We start from the raw sequence: 13176 nt of genomic DNA, 5'->3' as shown, positions 1-13176 counted from the left end.
ACAGAACCTTTAAGCTTGGTAATTGCCATTTTCAAAGTGAAAATGCCTCTGCATATTTTTGCACTGAATCAAATTGCTTCTTCAGCATGTAGGGTCATCGACAAGTTCCTACTGAGACGGTGTGGGCCATGAAAAATCTTTAATCTGAACTACAACAAACGTATCCAAAAATGTCTTCTATAAAGCCGTCATTTTAGTTATGTGCACACTCTCCACGTGCTCAAAAAATATGCAATGAGCGGTGGTTCACAATAGGAACCCTTCAATTTTCATTCTCAATTGATGTGTTGTCATTGATTGTACGTGCTGTTAAATGCACGGAGCGTTATCTTAATAGGTGTTCGCACTTATGCTTATGCTTCAATTTTTGAAGTAATTTAACAATTTGTTTAAATTTCTTTCATGTGTTCTTCTTCTACTTGTTCGTTTTTTTTATTTTAAGAACCCACTTTTACTTTAAGTTTTTTTTTGCTGCAGAACTTTTTAAAGTGGAATAACTGAGGTCAATATAAACTTCAACCTCTTCATAACAATGCACATGGAACGGAAAATAGTAGCACAGGATTCAAAACTGTTGCCATTACAGAAAAGCTGGAATATACAGCTGTACCTCACACTCTGCTTGCGGAAGCAGTAATGATTGGAGCATAAGATCTTAGTACCAGCCCACCAGGTAAGTCCCACTCTATCGTGCATTTTTAAGTTTTCCTGATTGCTAACCTCAGTTTGTCTGTGTGAAATTTGGAACTTGGCTATATTCTTCTTTGTGACCTACTGACAATAGATCTGTTTTACGCACGGATCTCTTTATTTAATAGTCTTTTTTGTGCTGACCTACAATATATAGAGAGTGGCACTATCTCGTCTATAAACAATGCCATGTGACAGACCAAACACAAAGAAAACCAACAGAAGGAATTTGAATGCAACCAATTGGAGCTCATGTAAAGGGCAACATACCATAACAGGCTCGCAAATTTTAGAACGCACGAGAAGCTTCAAAGTTAGACGACTTGATGTTCTCCTGGAACATGGTTTTACAATGAGAGAGATAGGGAACATAAGTCAAGTGCACAACGTGTACTGAAAGAAAATCTCTCATATTGTTTTCATAACAAACTATTTCCTCAATAACGTGCTTTCGTTGATTTCTCTCTAAGCCTGCTAGGTCTAAGCATGTCTTAGTGTGGAAAGGCAGAGCAAAGCAATCGTGATGAAAAAGAAAAAAAAACTTACAAACAATAAATCAGAAAAGCTATTTGATTCCAGAACTCGAAAAAAAAAAGACCGTGCCTCAGCAACCGATTTGCTAGACGCATGACCGCTACTATTGTTTCAACGACAAAGTTCTTTTGCTCTGATCTTGGACTACATACCACAAAGGAGAGGTAAACAAGGGGACGCTTACAGCTAGTGTGGTTTTGCGCATTGTTCCATATAAGGGTCATCTTTCCAGTACAAAATGAAATTGACAGTTGGTGGAAAAGAACGGTAAATATCAGACATAATGGGCAAAGTTGTCGCTTATACTGTGAACGACAAAAACAACTGTCAGATCTGTTTTCCTATTCAGCGACATCATCGCAAATAAACAATGGGTGAGATTCCTTTTGTTTGCGCACGTGCACATCATTGAAGGAGAAGCGCGTCTTGTCAAAAACAACTTCAAAAACTCTCCATGCAAGCCACGCACACAACCATACACCTTGCATAGAAAAAATAGCTTTTGTTTTGCACAAGTTGCGCAACATAGACTTGACAAATAATAAATAAAGTTTGTAATGAAACGCTTGGTTATTACAGGCCTTCGGCAATAAAAAGCTGAAGTGGATTTTGATAGCGCAGTATTCCTAAACAGAGGAGCGGCTCGTTCTTGCGTAACACAGCGCAGCCAGATCACCCCAAAACATGAAAACCTTCATAGTTGCATGCCTCTTGGCAACTGGTAAGCAAGTCCACGTAATCTTCTTTTGTTTTAGGCTCCTGTTAATGCACACATTGAAGTATTGCTACAAGTAGAGCTGCCTTAGTGATTCCTTATATGCGAATTTATACTGTTCAAGAATGTTTGCAGGTTTGAAACAGTATGGCTTGTAGAATAAGTTGCATGGTTGCGTGCTAAATAGTTAGAGCTAATGGCACTGTGCAAAGAATTCCAAGGTTTGAGGTAGAAAACTTAGCTGGGCGCAAAACAGCAAGCTGCTTCTGTTATGTAAAGTCGCTTCATAAACATACATTCTTAACATGAAGACATGACCTCTGACAGTGCAGCCATCAATTTCGTAGCTTTGAGACAATTGATCCACAAATGCATACAAGTGAATGCTAACTCAGCTACACAAAACATTGCAGCTGTTGTTTACAAGCATTTTCTCTCAGAAAACCATGGTATGACATTCTGTGAAATGTGCACAATATAAAACAATGAACGTCTCAACGAGTCGATATAACGTCCAGCATACTACCAAGCATATTACGAAGTGTGAAGATCGTAATTTTTTTTGCAACTAGAAAAAAAACAATACCCCACTTAATTTGAAGGGTCATACTTCTACGTAGTTCATAGTTTTTCCTGTAAATGAATGCGTATGCAACAAATATAGTATGCCACAACATCACCCTTAGGAAAAGAATCAAGAATGCTAGCCACCAGAAACATTTTATTTAAGTGACATGTTTGCTAAAAATAAAGTGCCTATTGCAAAAGGAACCGAGCAAAAAGTTCATATTGCCTAACTCTGTACAAATTCAGATTTTGTTCGCCACGCTTGCGCAATATAGGACTTCATCCACTATCACTAGGGTCTATAAAATGATTACCGTCAAAAATGGTGATTGGCGAAGTTTCACGTTAAAATTAAAAAAAAAAAGAAAGCACGAATTCTGACCGAAATGTCACGCACACACGATAGCAGCGCATGCTTCATACAGACATAGTAAGGCTAATTTTGTCAATGCGATGGCATGGCAAATATGTTGAACAGTATTAAAATAATCTGACGCCCATTTCGTTTCCAACAGTACTTCATAACACTGCAACCAGCAAAAAGCACACAAGCAAAACGTGTTCAATGGTTTAATGTTTTCTGGTCCTAATTAATAGGTGCCGTTCACGATGTATCAAAATCAATTGGCCTAATTTGTATTGCCAAAATTTCAACAAATCTCAGATACCATGGGAGTCTATTTTATGCGAAGCATGCGAAGGGCAGTTGACTATGGTGTAATTTTCTTTAATTTAATGTAATGCTGCAAAATGACATTAAAATAAATACAAATATATGAACCAACGCTATTTGAATAGCCGTATGTGTTTTATGTTACCATTATTGTTGCATAAAGATGCCGATAGCAACAATAAGAACACGAACATTGCAAGCGGGAAAATGATACGGCACGCTCGCTCTTGCTAGGATGGTAGCCCTGTCGGAAGCTGCGTAGAGTCACCTCTCTCAATGGCTCTTTTGTATATGATTGACGTTAATCTAACTAAAAGCCCGTATTGCAGAACTACTCATATAGTGTCAATAAAGTTACATAGTGAACTTCAAAACCATAGATGATGTCTCACCAGCCCTACCCCTGAATTGAGTCTTTTTTCAAAGCAGTTTTGAAACCTAGCGCGGCTCTGTGGTAGAGTACTTGACTGCCACGCTTAATGCTCGGCTTGTATTTTTGCTGAGACAGTGATACTTACTCTTTGCATTCCTCGGGCAAGCGCTGCCGATGTCAGGTTTCTTTATGCTATCACAGATAAATTGCCAATGTCTGTTCTCACTGCTGCTTGGTAGATATAAACTGTCAACCACTACGTTAACAAACTCACTACATTAATACGATTGCATGTGCCACATATGTGTGGGTGAAAGGGCTTTATGATACGGGCGATAGAATTTTAGCGTTAATTATTTGGTATCAGTGGTTTTCCTTCCCAAAACCAACATATGACTATATGAGACGCCTTAGTGGAGGGCTCCAGAAATTTCGACCAACTGCGGTTCTATAACGTGCACCCAAATCTGAGCACACAGGGCTACAGCATTTTTGCCTCCATCAAAAATGCAGTCGCCGCAGCCGGGATTCGATCAAACTTTAGCGTTAGTCATGTCACGAATAGCGAGACATATTAGTCAAACCTTCTTATCAACTTGAACTAATTCAGCTTTTCTACAAGTTACGAAGGCGATAACGAGGGCACCCAAAACAGATAGATAGATAGATAGATAGATAGATAGATAGATAGATAGATAGAAAGATAGATAGATAGATAGATAGATAGATAGATAGATAGATAGATAGATAGATAGATAGATAGATAGATAGATAGATAGATAGATAGATAGCCGAGTACCTTAGCCACTAGACCACAACGGCGGGGCCACGAAATCAAAGGCATACGTTAGGAAAGGTGGGACGCCAATGATCAACAGCTCTTACGAAAGACAACCACTGTGTTTTGGCGTGCATTTTTATGAAATCATTCAACAGTGCAACCTGCAGCTATAAAATTAAATATTATATGTCATTTATCGTTGTTCATCACATAAATGCAAAACTCGCAAAAACTAATATGTGTGCATCACTTTTCGAACAGTACTTCAGCACTTTTTTCCCAAAAGACTTCATTTTTAGAGATGAAAGGTATTGAACAAGAAATTCACTGGAGACAACGTTTCGACCAGCAGACTAGTCTTGGCTAAGTCTGTTTTTGTCAAAACCCCTGTTCATGGACCCTGTTCCAAAATTTTTCATGTTATCTAGCACCCATCTTCATTTCAATTTCCTTTATATTTATGGTCACTCAGAACTCATTAGGCTATTTTTGTGATAGTACATTAGAGAACAGATGATTTTCGGCCATGTTATCACCCGTTGGCGATGACTAATTGTACAACATTGTGACCTTCTTAAAGGCACCGGCCTGATGAGTGCATTGCACTTGAGCAATACCACCAAAGATGGGATTAAGAAAATAGAAGACATACAACATCGTGCGTGACTTTTGCTTACTTATTCCTGTTTGTTGCCCTGTTGTTAAAGTACAGTGAAATTCAACCTACTGGCCCTGCCTGTCATCCTAGTTCTGTGTAAGTGTTTTGAATGTACTAGTCGTTGATCACTCAAGTCGTTTTAGCAGCGTGTCACTGCAAAGAGCGCAACTTTTTTGCCGTTTTTTTTTCTGTGCTTAATCACCTTAGGATGCCCCGCCGCGGTGGCCTAGTAGCTAAGGTACTCGGCTGCTGACCCGCACGTCGCGGGTTCGATTCCCGGCTGCGGCGGCTGCATTTCCGATGGAGGCGGAAATGTTGTAGGCCCGTCTACTCAGATTTGGGTGCACGTTAAAGAACCACAGGTGGTCAAAATTTCCGAAGCCCTCCACTACGGCATCTCTCATAATCAAATGCTGGTTTTGGGACGTTAAACCCCACAAATCAATCAATCACCTCAGGATTGCCAGCAGAACCTTCTATACTTTTATGCTTTTTTCTCATGAGTGTTGGATTCCTTCCTGCCACGCCCGTGATGGAAATATTGTAACACTAATACCACATGGTGTCTTGCACACAGTGGTTCTTGCAAGTGGACGAGGGCAACGTGGCGCTAGAAGCGATGTTGGAGCCGTTGGTGGAATCGGCACTAGGCTGCACGCCGGAGTGGAACGAGTCGGTCCTAGTGGCGCGCCCGGATTTACCGCAAGCATTGGAGGAAATGCTGGTGCGAGACTCGGTGGTCAGGCTGGTATTGGCGCAGGCCAATATGGCTACGGTAAGACACCTTTTTAAGGTTACGTCATGAAATGAAGCATTTTCCTTTAGAACACAATTTTTATTGATGTGATCTAAGTTTTGGCGCACCGATAGGGCACCAGCTATTCCTTATCCCTAAAAGCGTTATAAGAAAGTTGACGTAATGTAAAACTCTCCAAGTGTATAGTATATTTTATTTTCTTTCGAACGCATGCAGTACTCCTAATAAAAATGATTAGTCACTCTAGTTATAAGTTTGAACGCACAGCCATGTGCACAAATTTGCCCCACATGCACGGCGTCTCCGGGAAACACTAAATTGTATTTCGAATTGCTGCCAACTGGACCAATGTTTACTTCAACTGCTTTTCGTATGATGGCGCTGCTTCGCCTAGTCTGATGGTCAAGTATGATGGCGCTGCTTCGCCTAGATAGAAATAACTGGGCGTATGGATAAGCAATGGGACCGAGTATCTGAGGAAACACGAAATATACGTGACGACTAAAGGTAACAGGAATGCAGCAGTCATAAAAAATGGGGCACTGTGGAATTACAATAGGTATGATGTTGTGAGAGGAATATGGAAAGGGGTGATGGTTCCTGGGCTGACGTTCGGCAATGCGGTCTTGTGCATGAGATCAGAAGTTCAAGCAAGATTAGAAATTAAGCAACGTGGAATAGGCAGGCTTGCTTTAGGAGCTCACGGGAATACACCAAATCAGCGAGTACAAGGTGATATGAGATGGACATCATTTGAGGGCAGGGAAGCTAGCAGCAAGATAAAATTTGAGAAGCGATTGAGAGAAATGGGGGAAGAGCGTTGGGTTAGGAAGGTTTTCAGCTACTTGTACATGAATGTCGATACAAAATGGAGGAAGCGAACCAGGAAGCTGACTGGTAAATACTTGGAAAACAGCAGGTGGCCAAACCAAAAAGGACTATTGGTTAAGAAGAAAGTGAAGGAAACGGAGACTGACATGTGGAGAATGGGCATGATTAAGAAGTCCGCAATAGAGATCTATCAAACTTTTAAGCAGGAATTTGCCAAGGAAAGGATCTATGATAATACTCGGGGTAGTTCTCTACTGTTTGAGGCAAGGACGGGAGTACTGCGAACCAAGACATATCGGGCCAAATACGAAGGGGAAGACACAGTATGCAGTGCGTGTGGAGAGGAACAAGAACCTGCCGAACACTTGATAATGTTCTGTAAAGGGCTTCACCCTATAGTTCAGGATGATGGCGCAGAGTTTTTCAAAGCACTGGGGTTTAGGGACCGGGAGGGCAAAATAAACTTTAAGCGGGTAGACTTAACTAGAAGGAAGTTATCTGATTGGTAGCTAAAGTCAAGGCACGAGCGAAAATTAAACTCTTCACTGCAAAGTACGAATCCTCAAACTCACTTTTTAAGGGAAAAAATAAATTTAGTTTTTGGTTCATTAGGTACTACGGCTTTGTGGCGCTAGCCACCGCCTGATCTAAAGGGTACAGCCATATCCATCCATCCATCCATCCATCCATCCATCCATCCATCCATCCATCCATCCATCCATCCATCCATCCATCCATCCATCCATCCATCCATCCATCCCTACTTCAACAATGTCTACAACGTTAAAACCTATTTTTAAAGCTACTGCACAATACTTTGTCCGCGGTGCTTTGTGGGTACCAGGGTCGCACTTTTCTCCCTGTGATGTTTACCTTATCTTATAATATAGGTCTTGACAACACATGAGGCGGGCAGATTGAGAGAGCTAGCATTTGACAGAGCATAATTAGCACAGCACATCAGTCCGGTTACGATATATATACATTTGGACGGGAAATGGGAAAGCCCATTCGGTGATCTGTTACCCAGTGATCTGACCAGAATATCTATAAATATAAGTAAATTATTTTTCACTGGTGTTCATTTGCATGCAATACTGCATTTATCAGTGTTACTTGAATACAGTGAATAAATACTACCCGTTCATAATCGAAATTTTGACATAAAATTCATAAAAATTTCGCATACCCCAGTTATTCTGAAAACCGATGCGATGCAAAGCAGTAGACGAGTAGTGGCCTCCACAACAAAATTTGCATAGCTTTGAGTTAAACATTGCGAGTTTGACTGACTTCTTTGTCTATTTTGACATATTATGGGAAAATATTGTTCACGCCCGCAGCAAGCAATGTTTTTTTTTCTAAGGAGTGCTGAGACACTTGTCGAAGGTCTTGACTATTTGACAAAAGCACCTAATTTCAGGAAAGTATTTATTTGAAGAAGCAACAGCAATGATGGGGAACGATTTTTTAGAACCCCTCTATCCTGTCTACCCCAGATACAGGATTGCTTGAGGGTTTGTAAGGCACGTCGGTTACAGTTGTGGTATCTGGTCAGACCATCCTATGCTCCGATGTAACGACGGTACTCATATTAAAGCGCAGTTGATATAAGTGCACGCTATAATGTGGTTATGTGCATACAATGAGTGATTTTCAACGAAGTTTCAGTGTTATGCAACGATTGACCACAGCTTGGTGGGACACAAGAAGTATGTGCAGTGTTTGTTACATGGTTACAAAAACCGATAGAGAACACAGCATTCATAGTGGACGTTGGCGTGGTACAGAATGATTTGATATCATTTTACGGTTCTCGTCGTTAGTTCCTACAAGCAGAGGCGTATACCTATGTGGTAGAATATTTGACTGCCTCACAGAATATCTGTGTTCAATTTCGGCTCTAAACATTTTCCACCTTATCGTTCCTGCTATTTTTTCATCGCCGACAACACTGCTGACACCTACACCCCATTTTCTAGCACACGAACTTCATAAGGCGATGGCGCAAACATTTTTCCTGACCCGTAAAGATTGCCTTCTCATTTTCTGGCACACAGTCTTCATAATGCGTTCGCGTATTTTTCCTGGTTAGATAGAACTGTTAGTCACCAATTTCTTGTATCCGCATTCCAGGGGCTGTTTTACCCGAGTACGAGTCACACGTGACTGAAGGAAAAAGTTTCAGATGGTGTACGCGCCAAGCCTCTCACACAATTGATGTAATGACCTGTTCATTGTGTCAGCTATACACCACTGCTTTTCAATGACAACTTTGGTTTTGGTTAAATTTAGTAGACAAACAGAAGAGAGCCCGCACGTTGGTGGCAGAATATACGGATAAGCAGACAGACATGCTCAAGGTGCTTTAAGTTCACGAAAAAAACTTCGCATTTGATCCATACATTGAAACGAGTGAGAGAGGAGCCATTGCTAAAAATAATGTGCAAGATTATTTATCTGCACGTACTGGTGACTTAACACTATCGTTTCAGTCCTGGTGTCTGTAAAAAAAGACGTGTAATAACAACTTTACAGAGGACAAAAAAAAAACTCATTGACCCTTTCGCAAATGTATTGCTAATTTTGTGTTAAACTAACGTGCGAAAATGTTTTTGCCCTAGATGACAAAGATGTAGCTGGTCTTTTTTATGCTGAGTAGCTACTTGGTTATTTTGAATCATCATATTTCTCAAAACCCTGTATAGCATAATATGTCAAGTTTCTTGTCTGGTGTTTGAAGCTCTCTTGAACATCATTTACAAACATGCATTGTGGCGTGTACGCTTTCTTTTTGTTGACACTCATTAATTGAAAAAATGAAGTCAGAAGGCGCGTAAATGCAGTAAAAATTGGTTCTGGAAACATACATGTGTTGGAAGTTCACAAAATCCATCAAACATGTCCTTTTTTCTGTTCAATCAACTGAGAATGATGTTGCTTATTTATATATCAATGCAATAACAAACGCCGCTAGACCAATAATTAAAAGAAATTGAAGAATCAGCTATAAAAAGCAAAATTAGCTTTAGTAATAATTTGTTTGGAAGACTTCACAAGTTGATATTACATGTACAGTGTAGTGAAGGAGTAGTAAATAATACGAAACACTGTCGAGGAAGCCTCGATTTGTGATATTCATGTACGTTGTCTAACAAGAGGCGTACAGATATGGGTAGTGTTGAAAGACAGCCCACATTATACCGTGCACGCATGCGTCCCTCTGATATGATCATTTTGGGAAAGTTACGTTACTGAGCTTTTATGATAATGACTGCTAAACAATGTCCCACGAGCTCTCACCCGATGCAAAAGTGCAATGAACGGCCGGGCTACAGAGGCGCGTTCCGTTTTTTAACGCTCGCGCGCCTTTCCGGTCCAGCCGTGTGGAAGTCGACAGCAATAACGTGACTGCATACTCTTTAAAAGAAAAGAGGGCAAATTTACCATGACTAATTTTACGGCAATCAACTTGCCATTTGCAGGGGGACCGGCATTCTACCCTGGCGGTTTCGGGTCTCCCTGGGGTGGTGCCTACGGTGGTTATGGCCCCTTCGGAATGTCATATGGCAATGGATACTATGGCTTCAACCCGTATGGTAACTACGGTTCGTATGGTGCGTTCAACCCGTATGGCGGCTATGGAGTACATGGCGGATACGGCGGATACGGTGGATATGGCGGATATGGCGGCTATGGTGGATATGGTGGCTATGGTGGCTATAACGGATACAATCAGTACGGAAGCCACGGCCCCTATGGTTCATCCGTATCAAGTGCCGCCACTGGAAGCCAGGGTGCTGGCTCATTTGGTGCAGCACCAGCAGCCATTGCTCCACGGGCCAGTGTTGCCTCTGCGAACCCATCAGCTGGTGCATCTGGGTAAGTTCTTTCTTACCGCCTTCATTCAACATGCTAGCCCTTCTTCCCAGCTTGTAGTGGCCCTTCGAAAACATGAACCAAAGTACAAGAGTAATCTGGGTGTTAAATCTTGGCAAAAAACTCCAGCTCAAAATTTTTTTTTCACAAAAAATGTTAGTTGTCTATTCGAACAGGTCAAACATGATGAACGCGAGTCAAACCTGATGAACATGATGAACGCTCCCTTTATAATTTTTCTCTCAAACAAACACGAGTCAATGCTAGAAAAATTGCTGCTTAATAACATTTTTTTTCAATCATTGTTTTCAAAATACCATTGTTTTCAAAAACAATAACATTGTTTTCAAAAATATTAAGCAGACTTGTCAATATGCGTGGTGGACAATTGTGTTGTTAAATTCTAGTCCACTTATTGGCGGTAAATGTGTCCCTGCTATTCCACCCACAACACGCGCTTCTCGGCCTGCTTACCGCATCATGCAAACTGATAAAAAGTCATGGCAGTTGGTGTTGTCAACTACACTCTGAACAACTTCTTTATTGCACTTGAAGTATTCTTCAATAATTCTACTACAATGATAGAATAGCCACCACTGATGACAGCCTAAACACACCATATGATGTGTTTGATGAATAGGTAGAATTGTAAAAAACTAGCTGTGATTCTGTCAATATACAGTAACATTCTCTTCGTGGCCTTGGCAAAATCAGCGTATCTTTCTTTCCGTCGTTATTTTATTCTTTTTTTATTTTTTCCTATTTACAACCATAAAATGAGAATGATCAATGTAGCAGAGCAAGTGAGACAGCTTGAAGAGCACGTTTATTTCGCCGTGCATGGTGGCACTGTGTCGTGGTGTCAACGTGCTATTACAACGCACGCTCACGCTTTTTTTCTTTGTATTGTCGTACTGTGTGCGTTTCTTTTAATGGTCGCACTGCGTGCATGCGTGTCTCATTCTAGCTTTCCTCTGTGAAGTGAATTGTTGTTGCCTTTCTCCTTCCGAATCTGCAGTGCTGCACCCGCTTCTTCAACGTAAGGCATGATCATCACACTGCAAAACAGAATTTTAAAAGTAAGTCACAAGACTTCTTTATGTAGCTAGGTCTTAGGTAAATATTACAAGTAACAAAGCAAGAACAGACATTTTTTATGAAGCTTCAAACGTAAAACTTTTCAAGATATTTAGTATTATTACTGCATGTGATTCGCACCGTACTCGAGGTAACTGCAGCTAATGTACTGATTAGTCTTTTTTCCCTTTATATATATATATATATATATATATATATATATATATATATATATATATGAAGACATGGTGGTTGAGTGGCCGTAGCGTTACGAGTAGTCAAATAGAAGATCCTCCGTGAGCAGTCACAACATGGTTTATTTCGACGTTTCAGCCAGAGTATGGCCTTCATCAGGATTGATGAAGGCCAGAATGCTGATGAAGGCTAGACTTTGGCTGAAACGTCGAAATAGACCACGTTGTGACTGCTCACAAAGCATCTACTTGACTATATATATATATAAAGAGAGAGAGAGAGAGAGAGAGAGAGATAAAGGAAGAAGTGTCTATTAAGGGATCGTTTTTCCGTGTTTCGCACAAAATGATAAGATCTAACAGGCAATAATGCCAAGGAAAGTATAGGGGATGTTATTAGGCCAAATTGTATTGTAAATGTGAAGAAAGAAAACAGGGCGGAATGATGACTTGCTGTGAATAGGAACCCATTCTACCACCTTCGATAGATAGATAGATATGTGGGGTTTAACGTCCCAAAACCACTATATGATTATGAGAGATGCCGTAGTGGAGGGCTCCGGAAATTTAGACCACCTGGGGTTCTTTAACGTGCACCCAAATCTGAGCACACGGGCCTACAACATTTCCGCCTCCATCGGAAATGCAGCCGCCGCAGCCTACCACCTTCGAATAACGCGTTCGATGCTTTATCACTGAGCTATGATGGCGGCTATCCCCCCCAGCCACTTGATTGGATATATATGTAAATTTTAAACGTGGGAGTGTCAGTCAGCGCCACAAGTTAGCATGGCGGTGAGTGTGGGACATTCTTTATGAGCCTGTTTGGCGTCACGTAGCACGTGAAATTATTAAGAGCTGGCAGCTGACCAATAGTCCCTCGTATACAACCTAAATGCACCAAGTCTGCCAGTACAAGACCATCGTTAATGAATAATGGAAAGAAATGCATACTTAAGGACAAATTTTTTTTTTGTTTGACACAATATGAGATCTACCAGACAATATTGTCAAAAAAAGTTTAAGAGAAATTATTAGACCGGATTGTAATGTAATGTGATCCTATATATATATATATATATATATATATATATATATATATATATATATATATATATATATATATATATATATATATATATATATATATATATATATATATATATATATATATATATATATATATATGAACAGAGAGAGAGAGACACATTGGCGATTAGTCTCAAGTACACTACAGAGATGACTTATTATGAACAACAGTTTATTGTTTATTTTTTCTTTGTTATTTTTTCCCAGGTCATCCGAATCCCTGACGGAGTGTTTACGCAAGAACACAGACAGAAAAAGTGGAAGAGTTGCTGGTATCTATCACTAGAATTATAAAACCATTTTATTTCCTTCCAAGAAAGTAATAAATTGTCTACTGCGCTTACCATAAGTCCTGTTT

The 13176-nt window shown here is 40.3% G+C and overlaps 1 protein-coding gene across 1 annotated transcript; it reads left to right on the top strand.

Moving 5' to 3' along the window:
* Positions 1–540: 540 nt before the first annotated feature.
* Positions 541–13167, top strand: LOC142790434 (uncharacterized). Its single transcript, XM_075885252.1, has 6 exons — positions 541–673; positions 1804–1945; positions 5569–5766; positions 10065–10461; positions 11477–11537; positions 13026–13167. Exons 2-5 carry the CDS (start codon positions 1909–1911, stop codon positions 11499–11501), a joined length of 657 nt encoding a protein of 218 aa, XP_075741367.1. The 5' UTR covers positions 541–673; positions 1804–1908; the 3' UTR covers positions 11502–11537; positions 13026–13167.
* Positions 13168–13176: the final 9 nt, after the last annotated feature.

Source organism: Rhipicephalus microplus, unplaced genomic scaffold (assembly GCF_043290135.1).
Source record: "Rhipicephalus microplus isolate Deutch F79 unplaced genomic scaffold, USDA_Rmic scaffold_104, whole genome shotgun sequence".
Classification (NCBI taxonomy): Eukaryota; Metazoa; Arthropoda; class Arachnida; order Ixodida; family Ixodidae; genus Rhipicephalus; species Rhipicephalus microplus.
The sequence above is the reverse complement of the archived record's forward strand: the minus strand, read 5'-3'. Positions and strand labels throughout refer to the sequence as shown.